The sequence below is a fragment of the Nothoprocta perdicaria genome, unplaced genomic scaffold (assembly GCF_003342845.1).
Source record: "Nothoprocta perdicaria isolate Ctin4 unplaced genomic scaffold, notPer1 scaffold_98, whole genome shotgun sequence".
Lineage (NCBI taxonomy): Eukaryota > Metazoa > Chordata > Aves > Tinamiformes > Tinamidae > Nothoprocta > Nothoprocta perdicaria.
Window position 1 is genome coordinate 1758652 of NW_020456287.1, and position 22747 is coordinate 1781398.

At 41.1% G+C, this 22747-nt stretch overlaps 1 protein-coding gene across 1 annotated transcript; it reads left to right on the forward strand.

The window, feature by feature from the left end:
• Positions 1-217: 217 nt before the first annotated feature.
• Positions 218-15889, forward strand: VPS36 (vacuolar protein sorting 36 homolog). Its single transcript, XM_026053317.1, has 14 exons — positions 218-313; positions 1423-1491; positions 2648-2718; positions 3915-4029; positions 4610-4699; positions 6165-6251; positions 8806-8838; positions 8931-9008; positions 9237-9371; positions 9897-9962; positions 10539-10603; positions 11937-12021; positions 14099-14175; positions 14259-15889. The coding sequence occupies exons 1-14, from the start codon at positions 218-220 to the stop codon at positions 14350-14352; spliced, it is 1161 nt and encodes a 386-aa protein (XP_025909102.1). The 3' UTR covers positions 14353-15889.
• Positions 15890-22747: the final 6858 nt, after the last annotated feature.

The following is a 22747-nucleotide window of genomic DNA, read 5'->3' on the forward strand; positions in this document are numbered from 1 at the left end:
TGGAGAAGCCACCGAGCTGCCGCCCGGCCGCCTGCCGGGGCGAACGGAAATACACGGGAAAAGTTAAAACCCGCAGGAATCAGGGCGTGTTTGGGGTTATTTCCGCGCGGCGCCGCCGTGACTGCTCCGCGCCTGCTGAGCCGCAAGATGGCGGCGGGCCGTGAGGGCGCCGCTAGATGGCGCCGCGCGGGCGGGCGCGGCCTGCGCGGCGGCCGCCATGGACAGGTTCGTGTGGAGCAGCGGGCTGCTGGAGCTGGAGGAGACGCTGGTGATCCAGCAGCGCGGCGTGCGCGTCTACGACGGCGAGGAGAAGGTGGCGGCGCTCGCGGCGCGGCGGCAGCGCCGGGGGGATCCGCCGGCGGGCGGCGGGGACAGGGCCCGGGCTGCGCGCTGTGAGCGGCGGCGCGGGCGGGAGGGCGCCGTGGGGCCTGTGTGGGGCGTGGGGTGTGCCCCCGGTGCGGGGCTTGGGCAGGGGGGAGAGGGGCCTCGTGTGCGGAGTGACGCGGGGCTGCGAGCAGCGCTGCCGCCTGCGTGCGGGGACCCTGCTCGGCGTCGGGCCCGGCCGTGGGGGTCGCGGGCACGTGGGGGTCGTGGGGCGGCCTTGGGGCAGCGTCGCGCCGGGAGGCGCCCCGGTCGGCTCTGCCCCCGGGCCTGGCAGGGTCCCGCTCCCCGGGAGATCCCTGGAAGGAGATTCCGGGTCCGTGGGAGCAGGGGAGGCCGCGGGGTGTGGGCACCAGCGGGACGCGCCTCGCGCGGCCCCGGGGAAGCGCCCTGCCCGCCGCCCGGTCGGGCCCTGCCCCTTCCCTTCCTCCGTGCCCTTCCTCCCCATCTCTCCGAGCATTCCCACTGATTGCCGCTTTTCCCTGATGGGCCAGCCCTCCCTTTTCTGCACCGGAGTAGTTCCGTAGTCCTATAAAAAGCTTTAAAAACTCACCGCGGTTTTGCAAGTGAGGAAGGGATTTGCTAACACAGGCTTTCCAAATAGCGATTGGTTTCAAATGAAAAACTTCTCCGCAATAAAACGGGTAGAAAAACGTTCCTGATTGATAGGTTAGAAGATTTCACAATTCTCAGTTTTTTTTGTATAACTCACTTTTGTTTTCTGCAAATAAAGCCAATAGCCCATCTTAAATATAATATTTTAAAGTATTTAAAGTTTACCTTGGCATGGAGGAGAGGATCCTTCATATTTTCCTGGGGGAAAGGTTATGCAGTTGAAAAGGAAGTTTATAAATATATCTAATCCTTTTGTAGATTTCTCTACTGTTTCATAAACTTCATTTAGCTGACAAAAACAGTGTTCTCAAAATACTGGCTTACTGAAACTGCTGTGCTGTGGTAAGGTGTAATGTTTCCAGAATCAATATTTATACAGTGTACTGGTTACATTTGTTGTTAATTGTTTCTATTTTTCACATTTAGGGGAGGTTTGATAGTGGGGTCTTACTGCTCAGCACACACAGACTAATCTGGAGAGATCAGAAGAACCACGTAAGTGTGCCTTTCTCCCGTGTTATTCAATTTTAGATTTTGTAATTTCATACTATGATAAACAATGAGCAGCTTACAGTGAAAAAAAATATATAGGGAGGATATTTTTCTTTCATTTTTGTGTACAAACGTAGTCCATTTCTCGACTCATAGTGGAAATAAAATTATGTACAAGGCACGTTCTGTGACCCAAATCTGCTTTAATAAAATGATGATGTTGAGATGAGGAGAGATAGATGGATATATAGAATTTCCCTTTCTACGACACACAATTTGGTAGCTTCTTTCTCCAAACTTCATGCATGCAGTCAGGATGTTGTTGAAAGTTTAAGAAGCCGTGTATGTAGATTGACACGACATTTTAAAGCTGTAATGGAAGGAAAGTCCCCCGAACCAGGCTGGATCATGCTTATTTTGGACACAACCTTTAAGAAAATGTGGCTATGGAAGCCAAAGTTCACACAGAGCCTGTGCAGATGACAAATTCTGAATTTTCTCAACTGGATTGCATTTCCACAAGGATAGCTGAAGTGCCTCCACACCAAAAGTCATTTCCCGGGAAATATCACATCCCTGCTCCTAAAGGAGTACTGTAAATGTGTGTCAAAATGCATCAACTGCTGGATCAAGCCCTTGGTGTTGACATAGATGAAGGAGTTCCTAATCAGTGTATCACCACTCACAGAATAATCTAACTTGTTAGTTACTCGCACTGACAAGATTGGGGGTCTTGGGGTATGATTTTTAGCTCCCCAAGTAATGCGAGTGGCAAAATTTTAAGGACCTGCAAACATTGTGCACTGACAGGGATATACTGCAGGAGTCTGGAAAATTTGGGGTCTAAATTTTGAACGTAGATCCTAAAGCATCTACATTCTTTATGAATCTCATGTGGGAGGTTCTAAAACTGACACGGTGACGTAAAGATCTTTCGTTTGTTCTGAAGCTCAGCTTCAAGATTGTGTTAAATGTTGTGTTTCAACTTCTCTCTTATAAATTATTTCCACTGTTACCAGAGTACCTTATGCAGAGTACCTCTGGCAGCACATGTAAAAATCAGTGTTGTCTTTGAAAAAAGAAAACATTTGGTGTAACAGAATCTTAAGGAAAATTGTTTTAATTTCTCTTGTGTTTGCATTGTTTTTTTTTTTTCTAGGAATGCTGCATTGCTATTCCTCTGTCTCAGATTGTCTTCATTGAAGAGCAGGCAGCTGGGATAGGCAAAAGGTAAAAGTGATACTTCTGACTTTCTCAGCTGCATAATTTAGGCATACAAATGAGGCGATGTAACCAAGATTACACATTAACTTATGGTTAAGTTCAGCATGTAATCCAGATTTCCTAGTCAATGGCCACAGAAGTCTGATATCATCTAAAGATAAAACAATCAAACTCATAGGAGAGTCACAACAGAAATTGTGTGTTGGATTTGATTTGATTTGTTAAACCATATTATAAGTACTAAAAAACATGCTCTAGATGGCCCTTTGCATTTGATTTTCATTGATTAAATAACTCTCTGTGACCATCTGATGAATTTTTAGCTTGGATACGGCAGCCAAGGTTAGAAAGAACTGAAGTGTTTCCACTCACCTAGATAAATCATTATGATTAAGTGTGCAAAATGAATAAATAAATAAATAATTCGCAGAAAAATAGAAGGAATTTAACTGGGCAAATCTGCTTGCAGCCTATGGTCAGGTTGGTAGAATACAGTAATATCCTGGAGGTGTCCAGCAGAGAATTCACTGGTGCTGGAGAAGTCAACTAACTAAAAGACCCCTGGAAACAAAAAGTCTGTAAAAATGAAATAGAAATGATGGACCTGGAGTCATGCTGTGATAGTGGTCTGTTATAGTGCTAAAATAATATTGTCTGAAGACTTGTTTTTCTGGTAGGTGTCATTTTAGACTGCTGTGTCCATGCACGTTACCTTTGAATGTTAGTTTTGGACAAGTTCACGTACACTGTTCACTAGTGACATTTACAAGTGGAATAGGTTAAACATAATATTGAGACTTTTTCTTTTCCTGTGACAAAGATAATGTATTTTGGCAGTAGTTATTGTAAGTTGAAAGCCAAAACAACTGCGCTGACTGACAATTAGTTTGTAGCTCAGCTAACATTTTCATAAATTGTTGCTTAAAATGTTAAAATATATTAAATTTATTTCTTAAGAGTTGATAATGTATACTTTTTAAAGCTGTGAGATACTGCTGTTTCAGAGGTTACAGTCATTTTATATGTTTTAAAATTGAGACAAAATACTTAACGTTATGCACAAATGTAAAGCAGTTTTAATGTATTGTAATCCATATGTGAATAAAGTTAATGGATATTTTAATTAAATGATTGACTTTATCTGATTCCTAAAACAATATTTTTACAAAGTCTCTTCTTTTCCTTCCTTGTATTTATTTTAGTGCCAAAATAGTCGTTCATCTTCATCCTGCTTCTTCAAACAAAGAGCCCGGTCCATTCCAAAGCAGTAAATATTCCTACATCAAACTTTCTTTCAAAGAACATGGGCAGATTGAGGTGAGCTGTGTACCATGCACTCTGCTTATTGGTTGCCCAACATACCGACTACTCCAGATCTTTGGTTCATTGCTTCAGAATACTTTCCTGTGAGTGTGGAACTGACTTTTCGGGATGTTGTTCAGTGGAATATACTTATTACTAGCTTATTAGTCAATGCTAGCTTTTAGTATTACCATAAAGCAGCTAAGAGTGTGTCATCTACTCTGGTTGTCTTTACACTGTTGAGTTAACAGATCAATAGTAATTGCATTGATCAGTTTTCTTACCCTGTAAAAGCCTATCTTTGAGCAATAACTAAACCTGGACATTTTTAACTTTGGTATTCTTGGAAGACTTTGAATGTCTGGAAGAAAAAAAGTGTATTATAGGAGTATTAATGCAAGCTTAACTAGTAGCAGATTTGGCTTGTCTAAGGTATTTTTGAAGATGTAAGTGAAAGTTACACCGTGAAAGCATCGGTCTTACTGTGCTTTCTTGGTTAATAAATTTTCTTTATCTGTCACCAAGACATTAATAATACCTGGAGATACTCTGCACAACTCCCAGTATCTCTATTGTCTCTTTTTAACATTTGCAGTTCTATAGGAGATTATCAGAAGAAATCACACAGAGGAGATGGGAGAACCTGCCTGCTGCTCAGACCATGCAGGTTAACAAGAGCCCCCAGGTGGGTACAGAGCTCCGGACATTCTCCCTTATGTCCCGTGTCACTTTGATTAGCTGAAGTGCTGAATGTTCAATCTCTTGTTTCCACTTTGTGCCTCTCCAGATACCGCGTCACCTCTTTAACCAGCCTGGTAGGGACATACAGGAAGTCAGCTTTACTTTGCCCATTTCTACACTGGCATAAATTAGTTATTGCAGAAACTGCAGTTTTCACTGTATATAGAATGAGTGATCTCTCTTCCTTGAGTGTTTTCAGGCTTGAATGAAATACAAATGAGCTCAATTCTTTATGTAGTTGTGCTTGTGTGGGTATATATGTGTGTGTGTGTTGGTCTGTGATTTTGTTCAGCACTATAGACCTGAGATGTAAGATTTTTTGGTCTTCCAGTGATTTTTTTCTCTTTTTTTCTGTGTCTGGAAGTCCAATATATGACATATTTGGAACCTGTATGTGTCTCTCTTCAGTGTATACTTCAGTGTATACCTCAATGTAAAGAGTCTTTTGTTGTATCTTAGACTGCCTCCTTTAATCATTCTGCATACTTGTAGGTTTTCCCTCCTTTAACCTTATCTACAGACTTGTAGATTTTACTTCCTTTAATCTACCTGCATGCTTCTTTCTATATAGATTATATAGGTTATATTCCATAATACAGGTTATACATTCTGGGTAAGATGTGGTTATTGTTTGCATGTATCTTTGTGGCACTTTCCTCTGAACTAGGAAGCTTTAAAGCTGTCTCAGTGGCAAATCATGTATGTTCTCCATCATAAATACAGTCCTTGTAGACACCCTTGCATGTGATGGACTGAGGGGAAAGCCGATACCCCGCACGAAGATGCGTTACCTCCTGTTCTCATTCTTAAGTTACCATAATTCACTGCCACCAGTGCCAGGCTTTTAGGAAGAGAATTGAGGATGGCACCAATTCCACTTAGGTACCAGCCTTTCTAAAACACGTGCAGCTGCAGACCAAAATTCTCCATCGCAGACTTAGGTACCTCCACGCTTATCACAAGGTGGATTAGGCTGTAGCACTGTGTTACTAATTAGGTGTAGCTCTGTGTTGCTCTAACTTTGCTTTTTCAGGCTAAATTTGCTCCGGTGTTTGTGTTCAGATACGTTCAGGCGTTGCCAGTGCTCTCTAATGTAACTATTCACATCCACTCACAAGATGTTAGTTGAGGTGGGCTGGAATGCTTACTCTAGAGCAAGCATAATTATATTAATAGCTTCAATATATTAATTAGGTTATCTGTGTATGTTACAGCAAATTCATACTTGCGTTGCATTTATGTTTTTACTGTTTGACACTGATTTTAAAAAAAGCTTAAAAAAAAAAAAGACTTATTGTGTGCATGATACCATTTTTTTTCTGTTTTCCACTACAAGCTTTTTCATAGTGAGGCACATGAGAAAATTTAACATTTCCTATGTTGATTCCTTACATTATTTTCTTTTGCAGGCAGGAAGAATAAGGGCTGTAGGAATTGTAGGCATCGAAAGGAAGTTAGAGGAAAAAAGAAAAGAGACTGACAAAAACATTTCCGAGGTAAATAACTGTTCAAGTTTCAAGGCAACCACCTGCCTGAGCTATTTACATTCATTCTCACTTTCTTTTGGGGCAGCTGAAATTATTCATTGCTGACACTGAGACTATGAATTATGGATGCTTATGGATGTCTGATTTGCAGTTATTTATTTGTTTAACTTTTAGCTTTTTCAGGACATGTAAAGTTCCTTCTTTATCTACTTTCTCTGTATCTGTTGGATTTATCTGGGTGATAGCTGTGATACCCTCAAAAATTGTCAGTTTCTGTTGTGGTAAGAGATTAGTATCAGACAATCTAGTCACAAATTAACCACAATGGATCAATTCTTAGGGTAGAGCTTTATGGGATTCAGAACACCACGATAAAAAAGGTATTTGCCCTTCTAATTTACAAGATATTTATGGCAGTTTTTTAGACAGCTGTCCAGTTACTGCTAGGTCTGCTAGGCTTAAACTTTTTTTTCTCTTTATTAAGAATATAATGAATGAAGTTCTGCATGTGTAGTTTAAGAGGTATTGTAGTTACATGTGTATTGTAGTCACAGCTCAAAAGGTATTGTCTGCTTATTTTTTCTGTAGTAATTCCGTTAGAGAGTGAAAGAAACCCATTTCTGCCTGTCGTATGAACAGAGGAAACCTGGGACTAGTGCAATCCTGCCTTCCCTCAGCTTTGAATGTTATAAATGACTTAATTTTTAAAAAAAAACAGTGCCCTGGCTTCCAGGCAAAGGCTTCCTGCATGTGCTGTTCAGCGCTGATAAGAGCCCTTTGTTTATGGGAGGAAGTTCCTGGTAGGTGTGTGCGGGTCCCTTTGTTTCCAGCCTGCCCTGGTGAGTCCGGCAGGGAGGAGGAGTCACACGAAGCACCCTGTTTCTGTGGCTCCATCAAGGGTTCCTTTCGGAATCATGTTTTCCTCTGTGCTGTTAAGGTTAGAAATAAGGTGGGTAAAGCCTCCATAGAAAATGTGTGTTTGTTGATACAATATGAAAGTACAGTAGAAGCACGTTGATTTACACCGGAGATTGGGGAATCTATTGTAAATTAGGAAATACGGCAGATTAGGAAGTAAAGACAAATGTTTTAAAAGAAAAGCTTTGGTTCTGATTTTGGCAGGTCATTTTTAAGAAGTGGTATATTTTCCCTTCCTCATGTGGATCCAGCTTTGTCCCACTTAATTTTGCATCCATGCCCAAGTGCCAGGCTTTTGAAGTCAAGTCAGCAGAAACTTCTCCAGCCTGTGCAGAGACACTGGCACCATTAGGGGGGAATGTGGATGAGAAGTAAACTCTGTGCCCACATCTTTTGCTGTTCTTTGCACGCAGAGCCCTGGACTGATAAGCTTCTAAGTCAAGTGCCTAAGTATAGGTGGATACAATTAGTCTTGCTGCTGGAAATAGGTTAAAATGTGAATTTCTAATGGTGGATTAGTTGGAATCAGCTAGGAGGCTGTTAAACTGTATAAGGGGCAGTACTGTTACTGCTATAGGATTAGCCAGGGTATCCTGAGCTACCTGGGGCCAGAAGCATTATTCTAACTGAACTACCTTTATTTGTGGATATGGAGAGGACTGGGTGCTGCTCTCCAGCTTTACCTGGGAAGGCTCTGGAATTTTTCTCATGCCAAAAAAAAAAAAAAAAAAGGTTATTCAGAAAGATTGACAGTCCACTTAGGCATCTTGTAATGGGTTTGGGAAGCTGGGGAGAGGGTTGAATTTGTTTTGTGAAGTTTAAGAGAAATGAGAGCTGCTTTTTAATCACTTTAATAGATTTGTTAACTCACTTGCAATAGAATAGAAATACAATATTTTGTGCAAATTATTTTTTCCCTTGCTTTAGCAGATCTAATAATGAAGCTCTTGGACCTTATTTCATTCTAAATTTTAACTTTTTTTTTCTTCCTTGTGGTGGTAGCATCAATAGTACCAACATATGAGAGATTTAGATGAAAAGACGTTGCCACTCATTTCCAGGCTTTTTGTCTTTTCAGTTGATCATATTATCTAAAAGCAGATGCCCTTGTCCTTGCTCATTTTAAATTAACCACAGTCTCGCCAATTCAGCAATGAATAAAGTAAAACTGCCCTGTCAGGAGGCACCCTTCCCTTGCCTTCTTGCTGCCAGGAAGCAGTAGATGACCCTCAGAGAGGGCAGGCTCAATGAGGGAGACCTGATGGCCTCACCAAGAAACCCTCCCCCATATTTTAGGAGAGCATAAAAAGTTGGTGGAAATAATGTATTCAGGGTCTTAATATCTCATTATTTCTTTCCTGTTATGTAAACTTTGTAAATGATATTGATCTGATGTTTGCATACTAGAAACATGTGCAATTATCAGATGCTTCATTCTTTGGTGTTCCTGGCTTGTCTAATTTTTGTGTATAAAACTGGTTATTCATGTATAAGCCATTCTTGTAAAATTATAAATTGCAATGCACTCCTGTAAAGAGAAAGGAGCTCTTAGGAAGACCCTGGTACTGGACAGAGGCAGTTGGCTGTGTCTGTGATCCCAAATGATGGCACTGCATTTAACTGCAACATCTGCTTCTCCTTGCAGGCTTTCGAGGACCTTAGTAAACTAATGGACAAGGTATGGCACCCCCTTGGGGGACTTTCCTCACTTTGGAGCACACTGTCTCTGTTAAGCTGAAAGTTGACTTACACATTTGTCTTTCTTGATAGGCTAAGGAAATGGTGGAGTTATCCAAGTCAATAGCTAATAAAATTAAAGAAAAACAAGGTGACATCACTGAGGATGAGGTAAATGAACTTTGTTTTTAGAGTCAACAGGAACATTTCTGTGCAGAGCAAAGCAAAAAGCTCTCTAACATATTTCCTGTCAGTAAAGAACACTTCGGAATGGTTGTTTCTATTTTTCTGCTTTACTTTTAGTTAAAGTAAACATGTTTTAGTTAAACATGTTACCTTTTATTATTTTGACCTCTTAAAAACAAAGACACGTTTGTTTGTTTGTTTGTTTGTTTTTAGACTGTTAAGTTCAAATCCTATCTGCTGAGTATGGGAATAGCTAATCCAGTTACCAGGGAAACATATGGATCTGGGACACATTACCATATGCAACTGGCAAAGCAACTGGCTGGAATTCTGCAGGCTCCATTAGAGGTAAAGCACCTAAATAAGCATTTTTTTGTGTGTTGCTCAATTTTGATATAAATGTGTTTTGGCTGTAGTACTGCGTCTTTCCTTAAATCTCAGATTTAGCAATGCAGTTCATATTCAACTTTTATGATTCTTTTTTTTTTGCCTCTTAAGAATAAATAGTCTCTTTTTGAATTAGAACTTTTAAATATTAAGCACAAAAATTTCTTTAGAATATAATGGCATCACAGGTCCCAGCTACCAAAGTATAGAAATTTGTTGTTTCTATAATTTATTCTTTACTTTAGCATAAAACAATTCAGTCTTTGGATATAGAATCAGAGTTTTGCATTTTGAAATTATTAGAGAAAGATACCATCCAGTAGCTTTCCTCTAATGCTAGGAAGGCTTGGTGTTATCTGGGTAGGTTTTTGCATTAAAGCCCATAATTTAACTCCTCTATTTTACCTGTTCATCAGGTCATTGCAAGTGAGATACTGTGATGACAAGTTTAATACTGTTTCTCTTACCAGTCTTGTGCTTACACAGGAGCGGGGAGGGATCATGTCTCTTACTGAGGTCTACTGCCTGGTAAATAGGGCACGAGGATTAGAGGTGAGAAGCTGATAGTCTCCAATATTTTCAAAATGTACTTGCTTGATAAGCTAATTGATAAGCTAATTAAAGAGGAAGCATGAGAGTAATCTCTGCCATTTCCTCCCTCAGCCCTAATAGCACAAAGAAATCATTCTTTTATTAAAATTTGGAATTTTCTCCTTTTCCCCTTCTTTGTCTTCCACATAATGTTTACATTCCTCCATAGCTTGTCATAATACATACTGCTTTTGTCATTGTAACAGAGATGCGAAAACCTTTTGTATAAAGGATAAAAAAATCCATGCTTATCTAGAAAGAAAACTGAAAGGACAGAAAATAGTAGAGAATGATGAAAAGTTGTTGCCAAAATACGGCAATTCTCTCTGTAGACATGACACGAAGTATTGTAGAAAATATGCTAAGAAAACAAAGAGTGTAACAGCCAAGAGAGCAGACTGGAGGATATAATGAAAGAAATGAAGAGACTTATTTAATCTGGTGCATCCTATGGCTGCAGTTATAACAAATGCTTGTTTTTGTAGAATAATGTATGCTTCGTATGTAAATTGTGAATAACTGTGATTATTTTCATAGTTGCTGTCACCAGAAGATTTAGTAAATGCTTGCAAGATGTTGGAGTCACTGAAACTACCCCTGAGGTGAGAGATCTGAGGTGCTGATGCTTTTCTGTATCATGGCACTCACAGGCCAGGCTACAGTGCTTGGATGACTCGATGTGTTACATGCAGTAGATTTTAGAAATAAAGTCTAAAAAGAAATTTAGAAATCTGTTCCTCGCAAGAACATCCACTCTCCACTAAAATACAAACCTATAACCATGTTTCATTTTGTCTACTAGGAAGACAGCATTCTTTTTGCTTCCTATACATTTTCCTCTAAGTTTGATATTTAAAATTTAGGCATGAATTCTTTTGATTGAGAGCTTTCAGCTGGAACTATTCCTGATGTTTTTTAGCATTTCGTACCCTTTACTAAGTTCTTCTTTATGGTATTTTGGCCAACTAAGGAAGCATTTGTTCCATTTCGGATACTAAAGAACTTTCACAAAGGGAGAGAGAATCCTCTTGCTACACTTCTCCTATGTGAATTGTAGTAGTCTGCATCTAAGGTCAATGCCTAAGGCTTCATCTGACCAGATGTTTTAAACTAAGATGAACCAAATCGTTGACATAAACCAGGTCTGCATACAATTTTAAAGGAGTTTGAGGTGACCAGCTCTGATGCAGACACTCTGGAGACCCAAACTTAGATGTGTTTAAAAAGATTTTGGCTTATAACTTAGTAATAATAAATCAAGCTATTTGCATGCCTCTTGCCTGTTTAGACATGTAATGCCATTAATTTCAAAAATGCAAGGTTTTAGCTTTCTTTTCAGGGTACAAAAACTTTTTTCACTTTACAGATCTCATTTACATACCTCATTGCTACAGTTATCTTTTCTGCTCTGTCAATTCCTGTGGAAGTTTAAAGCTAAAACAGAAATATTAAGATGAATAACTTAGTGACTTGGCGATCTTTTCAAAGAATATAAAGCAGCTGAACAGAAGAAAGGTGCAGAAGACAAAATCCTTGGACTTTTCCTGTCCACGGATGTACCATCCCACAGAACTAGTTTCACAGAGCTTCCTTTAAAAATCAGCCGTCCATAGTTAGAATGAGAAATTGTGCCTATTCCCAAGCAGAGAGTACTGCTTTCATGAAACACTAAGCTAAAGATGTGGCAAATGTAAGCTGCTGTTTTCTTTCACCCAGCTATTGCTAGAGCTTGTTTTTCAGACTGGGGTAGGTGTCTGTGTAAGCCTAGGCCTCTGCCCTGGTCCTTTCGTTCTCTTTAGATTTTGAAGATACTTTTAAGTTCATCTTGTTTTTTTTCTTTAACAATACATTTATATGTATGTGCATATTAAAAATGCGTACTTAAATGATGTGCACAGAGGTTTTAGTTACTTTGAATCTCTCTTTTGATTTTAGACTTCGGATATTCGACAGTGGTGTGATGGTGATTGAACTCCAGTCTCACAATGAAGAGGAAATGGTAGCTTCTGCTTTAGAGACGGTATGTGAACATTCATTTCCTTCAATGTTCTGACCATGCTGGAGAAATTTAAACACATTAGGTGTAAAAATATGTGGCAATGGATTTCCTTTTGAGGTTTTAAAATACAATATATTTCACAAAATCTTCAAAGAGTAATATATTGTACTTAAATAGCATTTGTCGGAGTGCTGCTCAGGCAGTCATCTTCGTCGTGGCTTTCTCCTTAAGGAGTAAATGAGTTTTTCATCTCTTTTCAAGCCTCCCTCAACTTTCCTTCAGAACTTTTGCACTGTGGGGTAAATTTGATAGCATGGTATTAGGCACTTAATTTAACAAAAATGGACTTCAAACCGTTTACACAGTGTGGTGGAAAGTAGTGAAAGTAACCCTTAAATGTTGATACAGGCAGTTTGGCTTGGGTTGATTCCATATGATAATAGGACACTGTGTGAAACACTGTACTGAGTTTACTGCTTTCAAGAGCCCTCTGTTGGGGAGTACTGCTGTAGAGAGAAGCTAGATTAATCCCCCCAAAAAGTACTACAGATTGCTCAGCGGGATAGAACTTGTTGGTCTTACCTACCTGTTGATTCTTCAGAGTACTGCTCTGCCATTATTTGACACATTTTCCTATGTGCTTTTCAACAGGATGTTAGTTTTTGTTTTTCAGTAAGCTGCCTAAAGGCTGATTCCGTCCATCCAGAATTTGTCTTTTTTTTCTTTTTTTCCTATTTTCATAATATCCTGCTTGGACTTCATAGTAAAACATAAGGGAGCAGCTTTGAGTGAGGAGGGTTAGCGCATAAGGGAAAAGGAAGATGAGATCAGAACTGTGGCCAAAATCAGCCATATATTTAGTGTTAAATGTACAGTAACTTGAACCTTGGAGGAAAAATGAAAGGAAGTCACAGGGCTTCAGGCAGGGCAGTGATGTGGCTTTGAACGGCTGGTGAGGACAGGAAATGCCATGGATGTCAAAGGAACCTGCAGTCCCTCCTGGTGAGAGCCATGGATTGGGAAGGAAATTCATAAGTAATAACCCCTATGCCGTGTTAGTTTGTGCTGCTGGTTGCAGTACTCACATTCAGTTATTTAGCTTTATACAATCTTAAGTTAGGACTAATTTAATCTAATAGTCTGTACAACGGAAACGACTAAGCAGAGATTGTTGGGAATGACACAAAGTAAACCCCTCCCAAGGCAGTTATGTGGGAAGCAGGAAACGGCAGCTACGTCTGGATTTGAAAGTCTGCTTAAATCTGAAGCAATGGAGAAAGAGCAGAATTATTACTTGTAGAGTAACAAAGCATATGCTCACGTGGAATTTCAGTGACTATATATAATAGCTAATATTCCAAGCATGTAGATGTCCTACCACCGTGAGGAGGCTTCATGTTTGCATGTGGAAACCAGTGTGTTGGAGACAACAGGACCAAAGTTTTGAGTCTGAGAGGGAACCTGTCTGTGGCCTTGTCTGCATGCGACGGTGTCTTTTGCTGATCCCACTAGTATGCAGTAATTAGGGTGGAGTACTAAGGTTTCTGAAATGATTACAGGCAGTGGGATATTTTAAACTAACTCAAATTCTCCACCTCCCTCTGAGATCACTGAAATTTTCTAAATCGATGACCCCTCCTGCCCTGCTGCCTTTTGTTTCCTCTTTCAAGCTTCATTGTTTACAGAATCATTTAGTGCAGTGGGGCTGTGTAAATACTGATTGCAACAGTACTCTGCTGACTGTGAGCTATTTTAATTTTTCCATTCATTTCTCCTGAGATATCGTCTAAAAAAATGCAAAGAACATATGTTATGTTTTTACAGATTTAACTCTTTTCTGTATCCCATTTGTATACTTGGAAGGTTTCCCAGCATACTTAAAAGGTATTTTTGAGAGAAGTTGCTTATAATTACTTGTAATTTTTCTAAAATGCAAGCAAACCAGTTTCCTTCACAAGTGTTTTGCTACCACTTTGTCAGTTCACAGCGACAGCTGTGTTAACAAACTAAAGAACTGATATTCAGGATCTGAGAGAACAACCTCATTGTTATTTTCATGCCACACTTTGTTTATTTGTGTCTTTGTTCTTTTTGGTAGGTATCTGAAAAGGGTTCTCTCACAGCTGATGAGTTTGCTAAGCTTGTGGGGATGTCCGTTCTCTTAGCCAAAGAAAGGTAAGTAATAATTGTACTGTTTAATAGATCTTCAATTACCGTGTTGTCCCCAAGTAATAAGATAAATCTTTTCCTTTCTGCAGGCTGCTGCTAGCTGAGAAGATGGGGCATCTTTGCAGAGATGATTCGGTGGAAGGCTTGAGATTCTACCCAAATTTATTTATGACACAGAGCTAATGTAGTTTGTGGACATCTTTAATGTGACAGTGCAGCACGAGAGCAGAGTGGGGAGCCTCTCCAACAACTGATTTTACTAATTTTACTTTGTTAATCAACTGCAACAGTGATGAACATTGTAATGTTTTGCAATTCTCAGGTATTTCGAATGCTGAATGGTCTTAGGTGGAACGGAGAAGAAATAGGAATCACTAAGAATTATGTTACTGTCTTAAACTGGCTAGCTCATACATATTTTTATATGATGTTCCCTGTAATTTCTTGCTTCAAGAGAAGTGAGGTGAAGACTGCACACAAGTGAAAGTGGAAAGAATATCCCTGTAGTCTGCCCTGAAAATGAGCACCCGGAACGTAGGTTGCTGCTTACTCCCGTTGCGGTTTATTTATGTCTAGAGCAACAAAGCAGACAGATGCATCCGCAGCGATAAGAAATGTGACTTCAGTGTGCACCGAGGTGTAGGGGACAAAGCAGTGTAGAGTAACTCCTCCCTGTGAACGGGTTTCTAAGAGAGCATCTTGAATTTTTGGACGAGGATTGTTCATACTTTGAGTTAGACAGAACCTGATGAAGGAGATACTAACCTGTGCTCTGAATCTGGAAAACACCATGTTTACTTTGTCATGTCTCACACCCATAGCTCAAGGAGAAGCAGTCCGTGCAGATTTCCTCCCTGCCCTCTCTTTGTCATCTCTCTTCCTGTTTCATTGAGTTGCACTTAGGCTGCATATTCTGCAGCCTCTTCATGTCTTGCAGAGTGCAGAAGTCCTCGGTCACTCTATCTGCCACACTCACTGCTTTAATATACTTGTTTTTTAATCTTGTACTTCTAATGAAAGATCATTTGATAGTCCCATCAACCCTGTGTGTTTTGGAGAGCCAGTTAATTTGCATGTATCTCATGTGCCGGAAGGCTAATACTAAAGTATTGAAGAGAAGAAAAACACCACTCCCCTACATTTACTAGTCGTGAGGTATCATACTGTTTGGTTTTCCTTATCCTGGGTTCAGACCCAATGCAGTTTGATAGGCTCAGCTTTCATAACTCCAGTGGAGTTGCTGTGTTCCTTGAAGATCTGAGGTCACGGCAATAGTGCTAAGTGGGTGTTTATGATCCGTGACACTCATATTTTCAGCATTTTGAAATGACCAGTTTTAATAAATAACAATATTCTTTCAAAGTATGGGAAAGGACAGCATGTATATAACATATGGATGTAGCAACAGTCAAAAGGATGTTACAAGAAGGAAATTTTTTTTTTTAACTGCCTGAAAACATCTTCAGGACTATTTCAGTGTTGCTGTAGCTGAGACAAAGGTTAAGAAAATGCCAGTAGTGAGCAGGGTGCAGAAATTTTGCTCGTTTTGTTGGACTCCCATTTTGCCCCTTTTCTTTGTCACTAGCAGAATTTTATGCAGTGCTTTCTTTAGGGCAGTTTTCCCCTGCTATGTGAAAGGGGAATAGTGCTAAAACTGCTGAATTTAGCCTGGCTGAAGGAACTGGTTCCACACACCCATAGTCCATACCTCAGTAGTCATCACGGTCTCTTCAGGAAACTTATGGACAGCTCCTTCACCGTTCCCACAGCCCATAAGGGAGATCTGTTCGAGGGTCTCCAGCATCGTTCATCCAAGGAGGGGACGAAGAGAAAGAAATGCAGGAAGAGGAAAGCCGGTGGGTGACAGCAGGTACCCTGGACTGGTAAAACGTGACCCGTTGAGAGGAGCGGGTGATTTCCAGGGTGGAGCCTCTCCACAAGAGGGCACCTCTGGCACCAATCCAGGCGGGAAACCCGGCCAAAAGCCTCCACCATCTTGGTTCATGAGGGAGGGTTTGTAGGGCGGTGGTACCTGCCCGAGCTTTTCACTCCAGAAATTTACCTTTTTTTTTCTGTAGGAGAGAAATCTATAGGCAAAATGGCATAGCTGGCTTAAAACTTAAATGTCTGAGAAAACAATCCCCAGAAAGTAATAAAAGTTAAAAGATTTTCTTAAGTAGACTGTGTTGTGTGTGTTTTTTTTCTTCTGCAATGTTTTGGGCAGCTTTAAAGCTACATATCAAAGTCTTGTGGTTCCACGTGGCAGTATTTTAAAGCATATACTCATTGTCCCATCTTGTACCCAAAGAGAACCAGAGAGATTTGATTTAAAAGTGGGGGGAAAAAAAAAGTAGAATTAAGTGTAATTAGAATGTTTTGGGTTTTTTGCTTAGTAGCCTCGACCCATCAAAAGTCAGAATCAAGATACTTCACTTTTTCAGGACTGTCTGTAGGTGAACACCTTGTAACAGGGGTTTGAAACAAAGATATGTTCAAAAAAGTGCTTTTTCTTTGTGGAACAGCCTGAAATGGGGATTGTTTCTCATTTGAGAACATAGGCCCTTTCATACCTCAGGCAGGAAGAGTGTTGCTCAGGAATCCGTACATCTCTTCCGCTTCTCCTTTGCCTTTGTTTCCAGTAATAATTACATTATATTTAGCCTATAGAGGCGTGGATCTAATGTGAACCATATTTATTTGTGGGGTGTGACTTTGTTTTTAATGTGAATTTGAAGATCTTTGGAGGTGCCTCTTTACTAGGCACTGCTGGCCCTCGATGCGCAGTTCTTCCCATGGAGCTTTTATGGTTATCTGAAGGCCCGACCCTGTATCATCTTGATGTAACATCTGTGGCAATGTTATCACTGAATTTAGCATAAAGACCAAGCAGGAGCCAGCAGTAGCTGTTGCCAACAGGAGAAGTTTCCTGCTTCCAGGAGTCTGGGAGGCTTCCATGGGGCCCTGGACAGCCCTTTCAAAGACACCCTTAGCCGGCAGGAACAGCTGGTTCAGAATTATCTGTGGGGTTGATTTGAAATCGCGGTGTTTTATTTGGGAGGAATTGGGTGTTTTTCTGAGCTAGATCCACAAACTTGACATTTATGGCACTTCTCCTGTCGTAGCAGTTCCCACTTGATGCTAATTTTCAGTGTGCAGGGCACTCGAGCACAGTGTGGGAAACTAAAGTTTTGGGAGGATTTCTTTTTTGTTCTCCCACAAATGAGCTCTAAATACACTCATGGGATACTCCAGGCATGTCTGTTGGCAGTGCTCCTCTTTTAAGGAAATACTTAAACATTTTTTTTGAGCAGAAGGCCAAGTATCCAAGTATACCGCCCAGGTAGCTGTCCTGGCCAGCAGGCTGTGGAGTCATTTTTCTTTATGGTCCAGAATTCAAGATTTATTCAAGTTTTTGGTGTAAGGGCTCAAGTACTCAGACATTGTGCATAGTTCTGTTCTATTTGAAATACCTTTGTATTTGGTGGAGTGGGGAGTCCTTTGGGTGGCAAAACTATTCCAGTGATTTCACTTGAATGCTCTTTTGGTGTTTATATATTTTTAAAGTCAACAGACCAAGAAATCGGTGCTTCTGCCTCCCATGAATCATGCATTCCCTTGATTCTGCTCCCAGAAAATTAAAGACAGAAGTAGTTGGCATGTTTTTTTTTTCTCTCATGAAAAAAAAAAAAGGTTGTAGGAGGATACACGCTGTATGAAGTATTTTCTTATTCCACTGACTATTCCTGTGGCAAACAGAATATCTGGAAGGTCTATTGAGGCAACACACATACAGAATAATTGTTCTTGTCTGTTGTTGGTTTATACTGTGGCTATTTAATGATCCACTTTATTAGGTAGAATTCTTCTCAAATGTTGCCTAAATATAACAAATTTGCACGCTTCCTCCCTCCACGAGAAATGCGTGCTCTTTCCAGACTCTGTGTGGCTTAAATCCCCTAAGTTTCACTTAAAATCCAACGGACAATTTGAGGTAGGTCCTTCCTTTGCAAAGATACTGTGGTTTGATCCACCCAATAAATGAGAACAGCAAAACGCCCACGGACTTCAAACCCAACCTTTGCTATAATTATGAAATGTTAACTTGTTAGCAGCCTTGAAAATAGGTATGTTAGGTTTGGCTGTGCTCTGGTAGCAAGAAGGAAGAGCTTCAGAGGTGTTTTGGAATCAGATCACAAAATGCTTTGGTCTCTTCAGTAGAAATACAGAACTAGGCATAATTGCTGCAAAGTGACCATTCCTGATCTTTCTACATTCCTATTGTTTTTTCCACAGTATTTTGGGAAAGCCCAAGATAAAGCTAATCACTTCTTTTCCGTAGTGGCTATACCTATTTATAGGCTACAAGGCCAGAAGAAACTGTTGTGACCACAGAGCTTGACCTCTTGCCTAACATCCACTCTAGGACTTCCCTTCACTTAATTAGTGTTTGAAGTAGGGGCCCCTCTTTTGGGAGCGACAAGAGAGGGGTTTTTTTGTTTTTGTTTTTTTTTTTCCTGAGAAATCCCACCACAGTTTTTGGAATAATTTGACAAAGACATTTATCTGTTGTAAAAATGTGTGGAGGATACACAGTCGGAGTTTCTTTAGCTTCAGCATCTAGGCCTTGTCACTGCTGCTCATGCAGGGTCGCCTAGAGCACGTGGCCCAGGACTGTGTCCAGGCCGCTTTGAACATCTCCAAGAAGTGAAAATGGGGCACTTTGGGGAAGGTTCCCTGTAGGAATTGCAGGAGCTAGTTGTGCTGCAGCCTGATCTACCAGCAGATGTCCCCTGGACTGCTCCTAAGCGCCGTTTAAAACCACGAGCTTGGATCACAGCGGGGATATTAACCAGCAGCACGATGTAAAGTTTGAGGGCCCGGCCTGCGTCAGCCGGCCCTGCAGGACACCTGCAATTTCCCAAGGCTTTTCTGTGCCCCTGCCCATCCTGCTCTCTGTGTGTGGTTGATTATTTCTGCAGAGATACAAACGAATTTCACTCGATAACATCCTCATTTTGATAGCGAACCCTTGGTAGCTACTCTCTCATTCTCCTGCAAGGTTGTATCATACCGGTTTGATCCAGCTCATGTTTCCTGTGCTTGGTCACAAGAGTTTTGGGCGGGATAGTGGCCAAAGCCTGGAGAAAGCGAAGGGACACCTTTCTCTGCTCAACCCTGGCGGCAGTGGGACCTCGTGCTTAGCTGACCAGCTGGATCTGATCCCCACAAGCCTTAAAGGAAGGAGAGACCTGCAGGGCCTGCATTCCTGCTCCTACATACATCATTTTGTGTGGACTACATCAAAATATGTTTAGTTTGGGGTCTGCTCGGTAGCAGTGCCCTGTCTTAGTACTTGCACTCCTCTCATTAGGGTGTTACCTGGAAGCTAGAGCAGTGATGACACGTTTTCTTTTATATCACTGATAAAGCTCGGAAATTGCTAAAGCTGCTCCATGCTTAAATCCTTGGGTAAATAACTCCTGTACAAAGACGCCCTGTTAAAATCACATTCTGAGACCAGCTGGTCAACATTTAATGCTTTAATCCATGCTGTGTTAATCTTGCAAAAATGTCCTTAGCTGAAATGTCATGAGTTACCAAGTCAAATAACCTACAGAAATGTAACTATTATTTCTTTATAACATTGCCACCTTTATCCACCAAACTTGCAAACTTTTCTAAGTTACAATTTCCATCCACCTGTGTCAACTAGCATTGATGACATTACTATCAGCTTTTGATTAGGATTAGTATAAGGATCACAGCCTTATATAAATACTAAATATATATATATGGCTTATATAAATTATATATATTATAAGGCTAGGCTGTTTTGTTTAACTTTACAAATGAAACCAAAACAATACAACCCAGCACACGAGTGGTCTTTCAGTTTTCTGAAACTTTGGCAGCATTTCAAGGTTAACTGATTGAAAAAAACAAGGCTGCAAGTTGAAGGATGCAAGTTATCCAGACCTGCTAATTTAAAATTGTTTAAGTTCAGCTGCTAGCATTGTGCGTTCTGAAGTTCCTATCGTACTGGGAAGTATTTCATTGCCATCCTGGAACACAATACTATTATCTGCTTTTATTTTTTCCCCCAAAAAAAGAAAAGATGAATTCACTGAACATCTGTGTTTCTTTTGCATTGCAATTGACAAGTCAAATATTCTTAAGACTTAAGACTAGATCTACGGGATAGTTAGGATTTTTTGTTTCTTTCAAATAGATGTTAAAAACCCTTAGAATCTGTACCACTCTTTACATTGCTGGCTGCAGATCTTGTGTTGAGTTCTTTACAACTTTCACACCTATCATTTGTAATAATCTATAATGACAATTACTTATATGTATTTCTTGTTCTTTACAAATAATATTGCTATTATAAATAATTCACCATCACAATAGTCATATTATTATAATAGGTTTATATACATTCCAATTTATACTAATTACTGCAAAGTAGTATAATTTATACTTTAAATACAATTTATATGCATTCTATAGTTAGCTTATTAGCATTCTTTTCATTTCTCCAGTCAAGACTGTAATTTTCTTACCCAGTGCAGTCCATTCTCTTTTTTGGGGAGCCCAAGAAACTTTCTTAAAAAACAGTTATAATTTCCACAAGTATGTGTGTCGGTTTCTCACTGTTTTTAGCCCTGTGAAATTTCCCTCTAAAATACGTCATATTTCTGTCAGTGTTTTGGGCTTTACCTTGTTTATTCATAGAATTGTTAAGTCTGTGATGATACCAGGCATCTGAGCCACCACTACTTTGGGGTTCCTTTAATCCTTCCTTGCAGTTGCGGATGGAGATTTCTCTTGGTTTCACTTTCTGAGTTAAAGTATCTCTCTAGTGAGTGATATTTCTAGTTAAAATATCTCTTAAAACCTCCAGTACTGGGAAGTTTGAGGACATTTTAATATTAGCTACAGGAGACTTATAGCTTGTTTCCATTAGCCTTCAGTCTCACACAAAATCCCACTTCTTGCCCCTCCTCGTGGGAGAGGGTTAACTAGGTTGCCAACCAGTCTGTGTTCAGATCTGATGTTCCTTACCCAACAAAAGCTAAAATATGATCTTGTTTCTACACTAAAGAAAAAAAAAAAAAGCATCTTTTTCTTGATATAGCTTTACTGATAGAGGTAGGAGACTACCCCAACCCACTCGTTGGAGAGAGATGACAGAATCAGTGACAAAGGAGGTCAGGCTGGAAGGGAGATCATTCAGTCCAACTTCCTGCTCCAGCAGGGACACCCAGAGCACGGGGCACAGGGCGGCATCCAGGCGGGTTTGGAAGATCTCCAGAGAAGGAGACTCCATAGCTTCCCTGGGCAGCCTGTTCCAGGGCTCTGCCACCCTCACAACCAGCAAGTTCTTCCTCATTCTCCTCACGGCTGACCCCAACCAGCCTCTCCAGCACTGTCACAGCACCTGCAGACCTGAGGTGTGATCACTGTGTGACCTCCTGGTGTTTTATCACCCCGGCTGCTACCGCTGCAGATAAGCAGCTGAAGATCACTTTCTCCTTTCCTTGCTCCGTGTCTTGAATCCACTTTCTCTTTGTCTCGCTCCATGTCTCAAATCTTTCTCTTTTTAACAGTGGGATATGGGCTAAATAAGCATTTGTGTGTTCCCGCTTCCTCCTGTTCTGTTCTTGGTTTCTCCCTCTCCAGGGGAACCAGCGTCAGTGACGAGGAACCAGGCGTTTTACCTGCCAACCTGATGCCTCGGAGACCAGCTCTGCCGAAGTATTTAAACGAAAAATACATTCCTGGTTAAATTTGGACAGCGGGCTAACTGGGACAAATCTCAGTCCTTAGCACCGCAGCAAGTGTGTTAGATGCAAACACAACCCCCTACACCTCAATGCATTTAATGACGCCGTCTGTTTGTCTATCCCGTGCTCGTGCTCCTGTGCACTTCAGAGTTTCCACCGTGTCATCACGGGGGTGACTTGTGTTTTCCAAGCACTAATTTTTGCACCGTGTCCCTGTTTGGGAATGTCCACATAGAGGCTATATGGGTCTAAAGAAGGCACAAACAGGGAGAGGAGCGACTTGATCCATGATGAGCGCTGATTTTGTCTGGTTTTACAATTTGAGCGCAATCTCACTAAATCACCTTGCTTGGGCATAAAAATGAGAAGAAAACCTTTTTCATCAGAACGGAGAAACGAAAACACTAACTTGTAAGATACTTAAAGTCCATTGCATGAAAGGCACAACAGAAGCGCCAAACGCCCTGGTATGATCAAAACATATTGCTGCACGTTCCGGACTCCCTCCTGCTTTAAACATTTATTTCCCCCTCTGGAACACAGTGTCCGAATGACGTTTCTTCTTCCCCTTGGTGACGACATCTCCAGCAAGCGCCGTTCAGAGGCCGGATGGCCGGGCAAAGCGCTCGCAAGCGGCACGAGACGCTGCGCGCGGGGAGGCCGCGGGGCGCCGGCCTCGGGCGCGCTCGGAGCGAGCAGCTCCCGGCCGGGGCGCGAGGGCGGCGCGGAGCCGCCTCCTCCTCCTCCTCCTCCTCCTTCCCGCCGCGGCGCCTGCTCGTCCCGCCCCTGCCCGC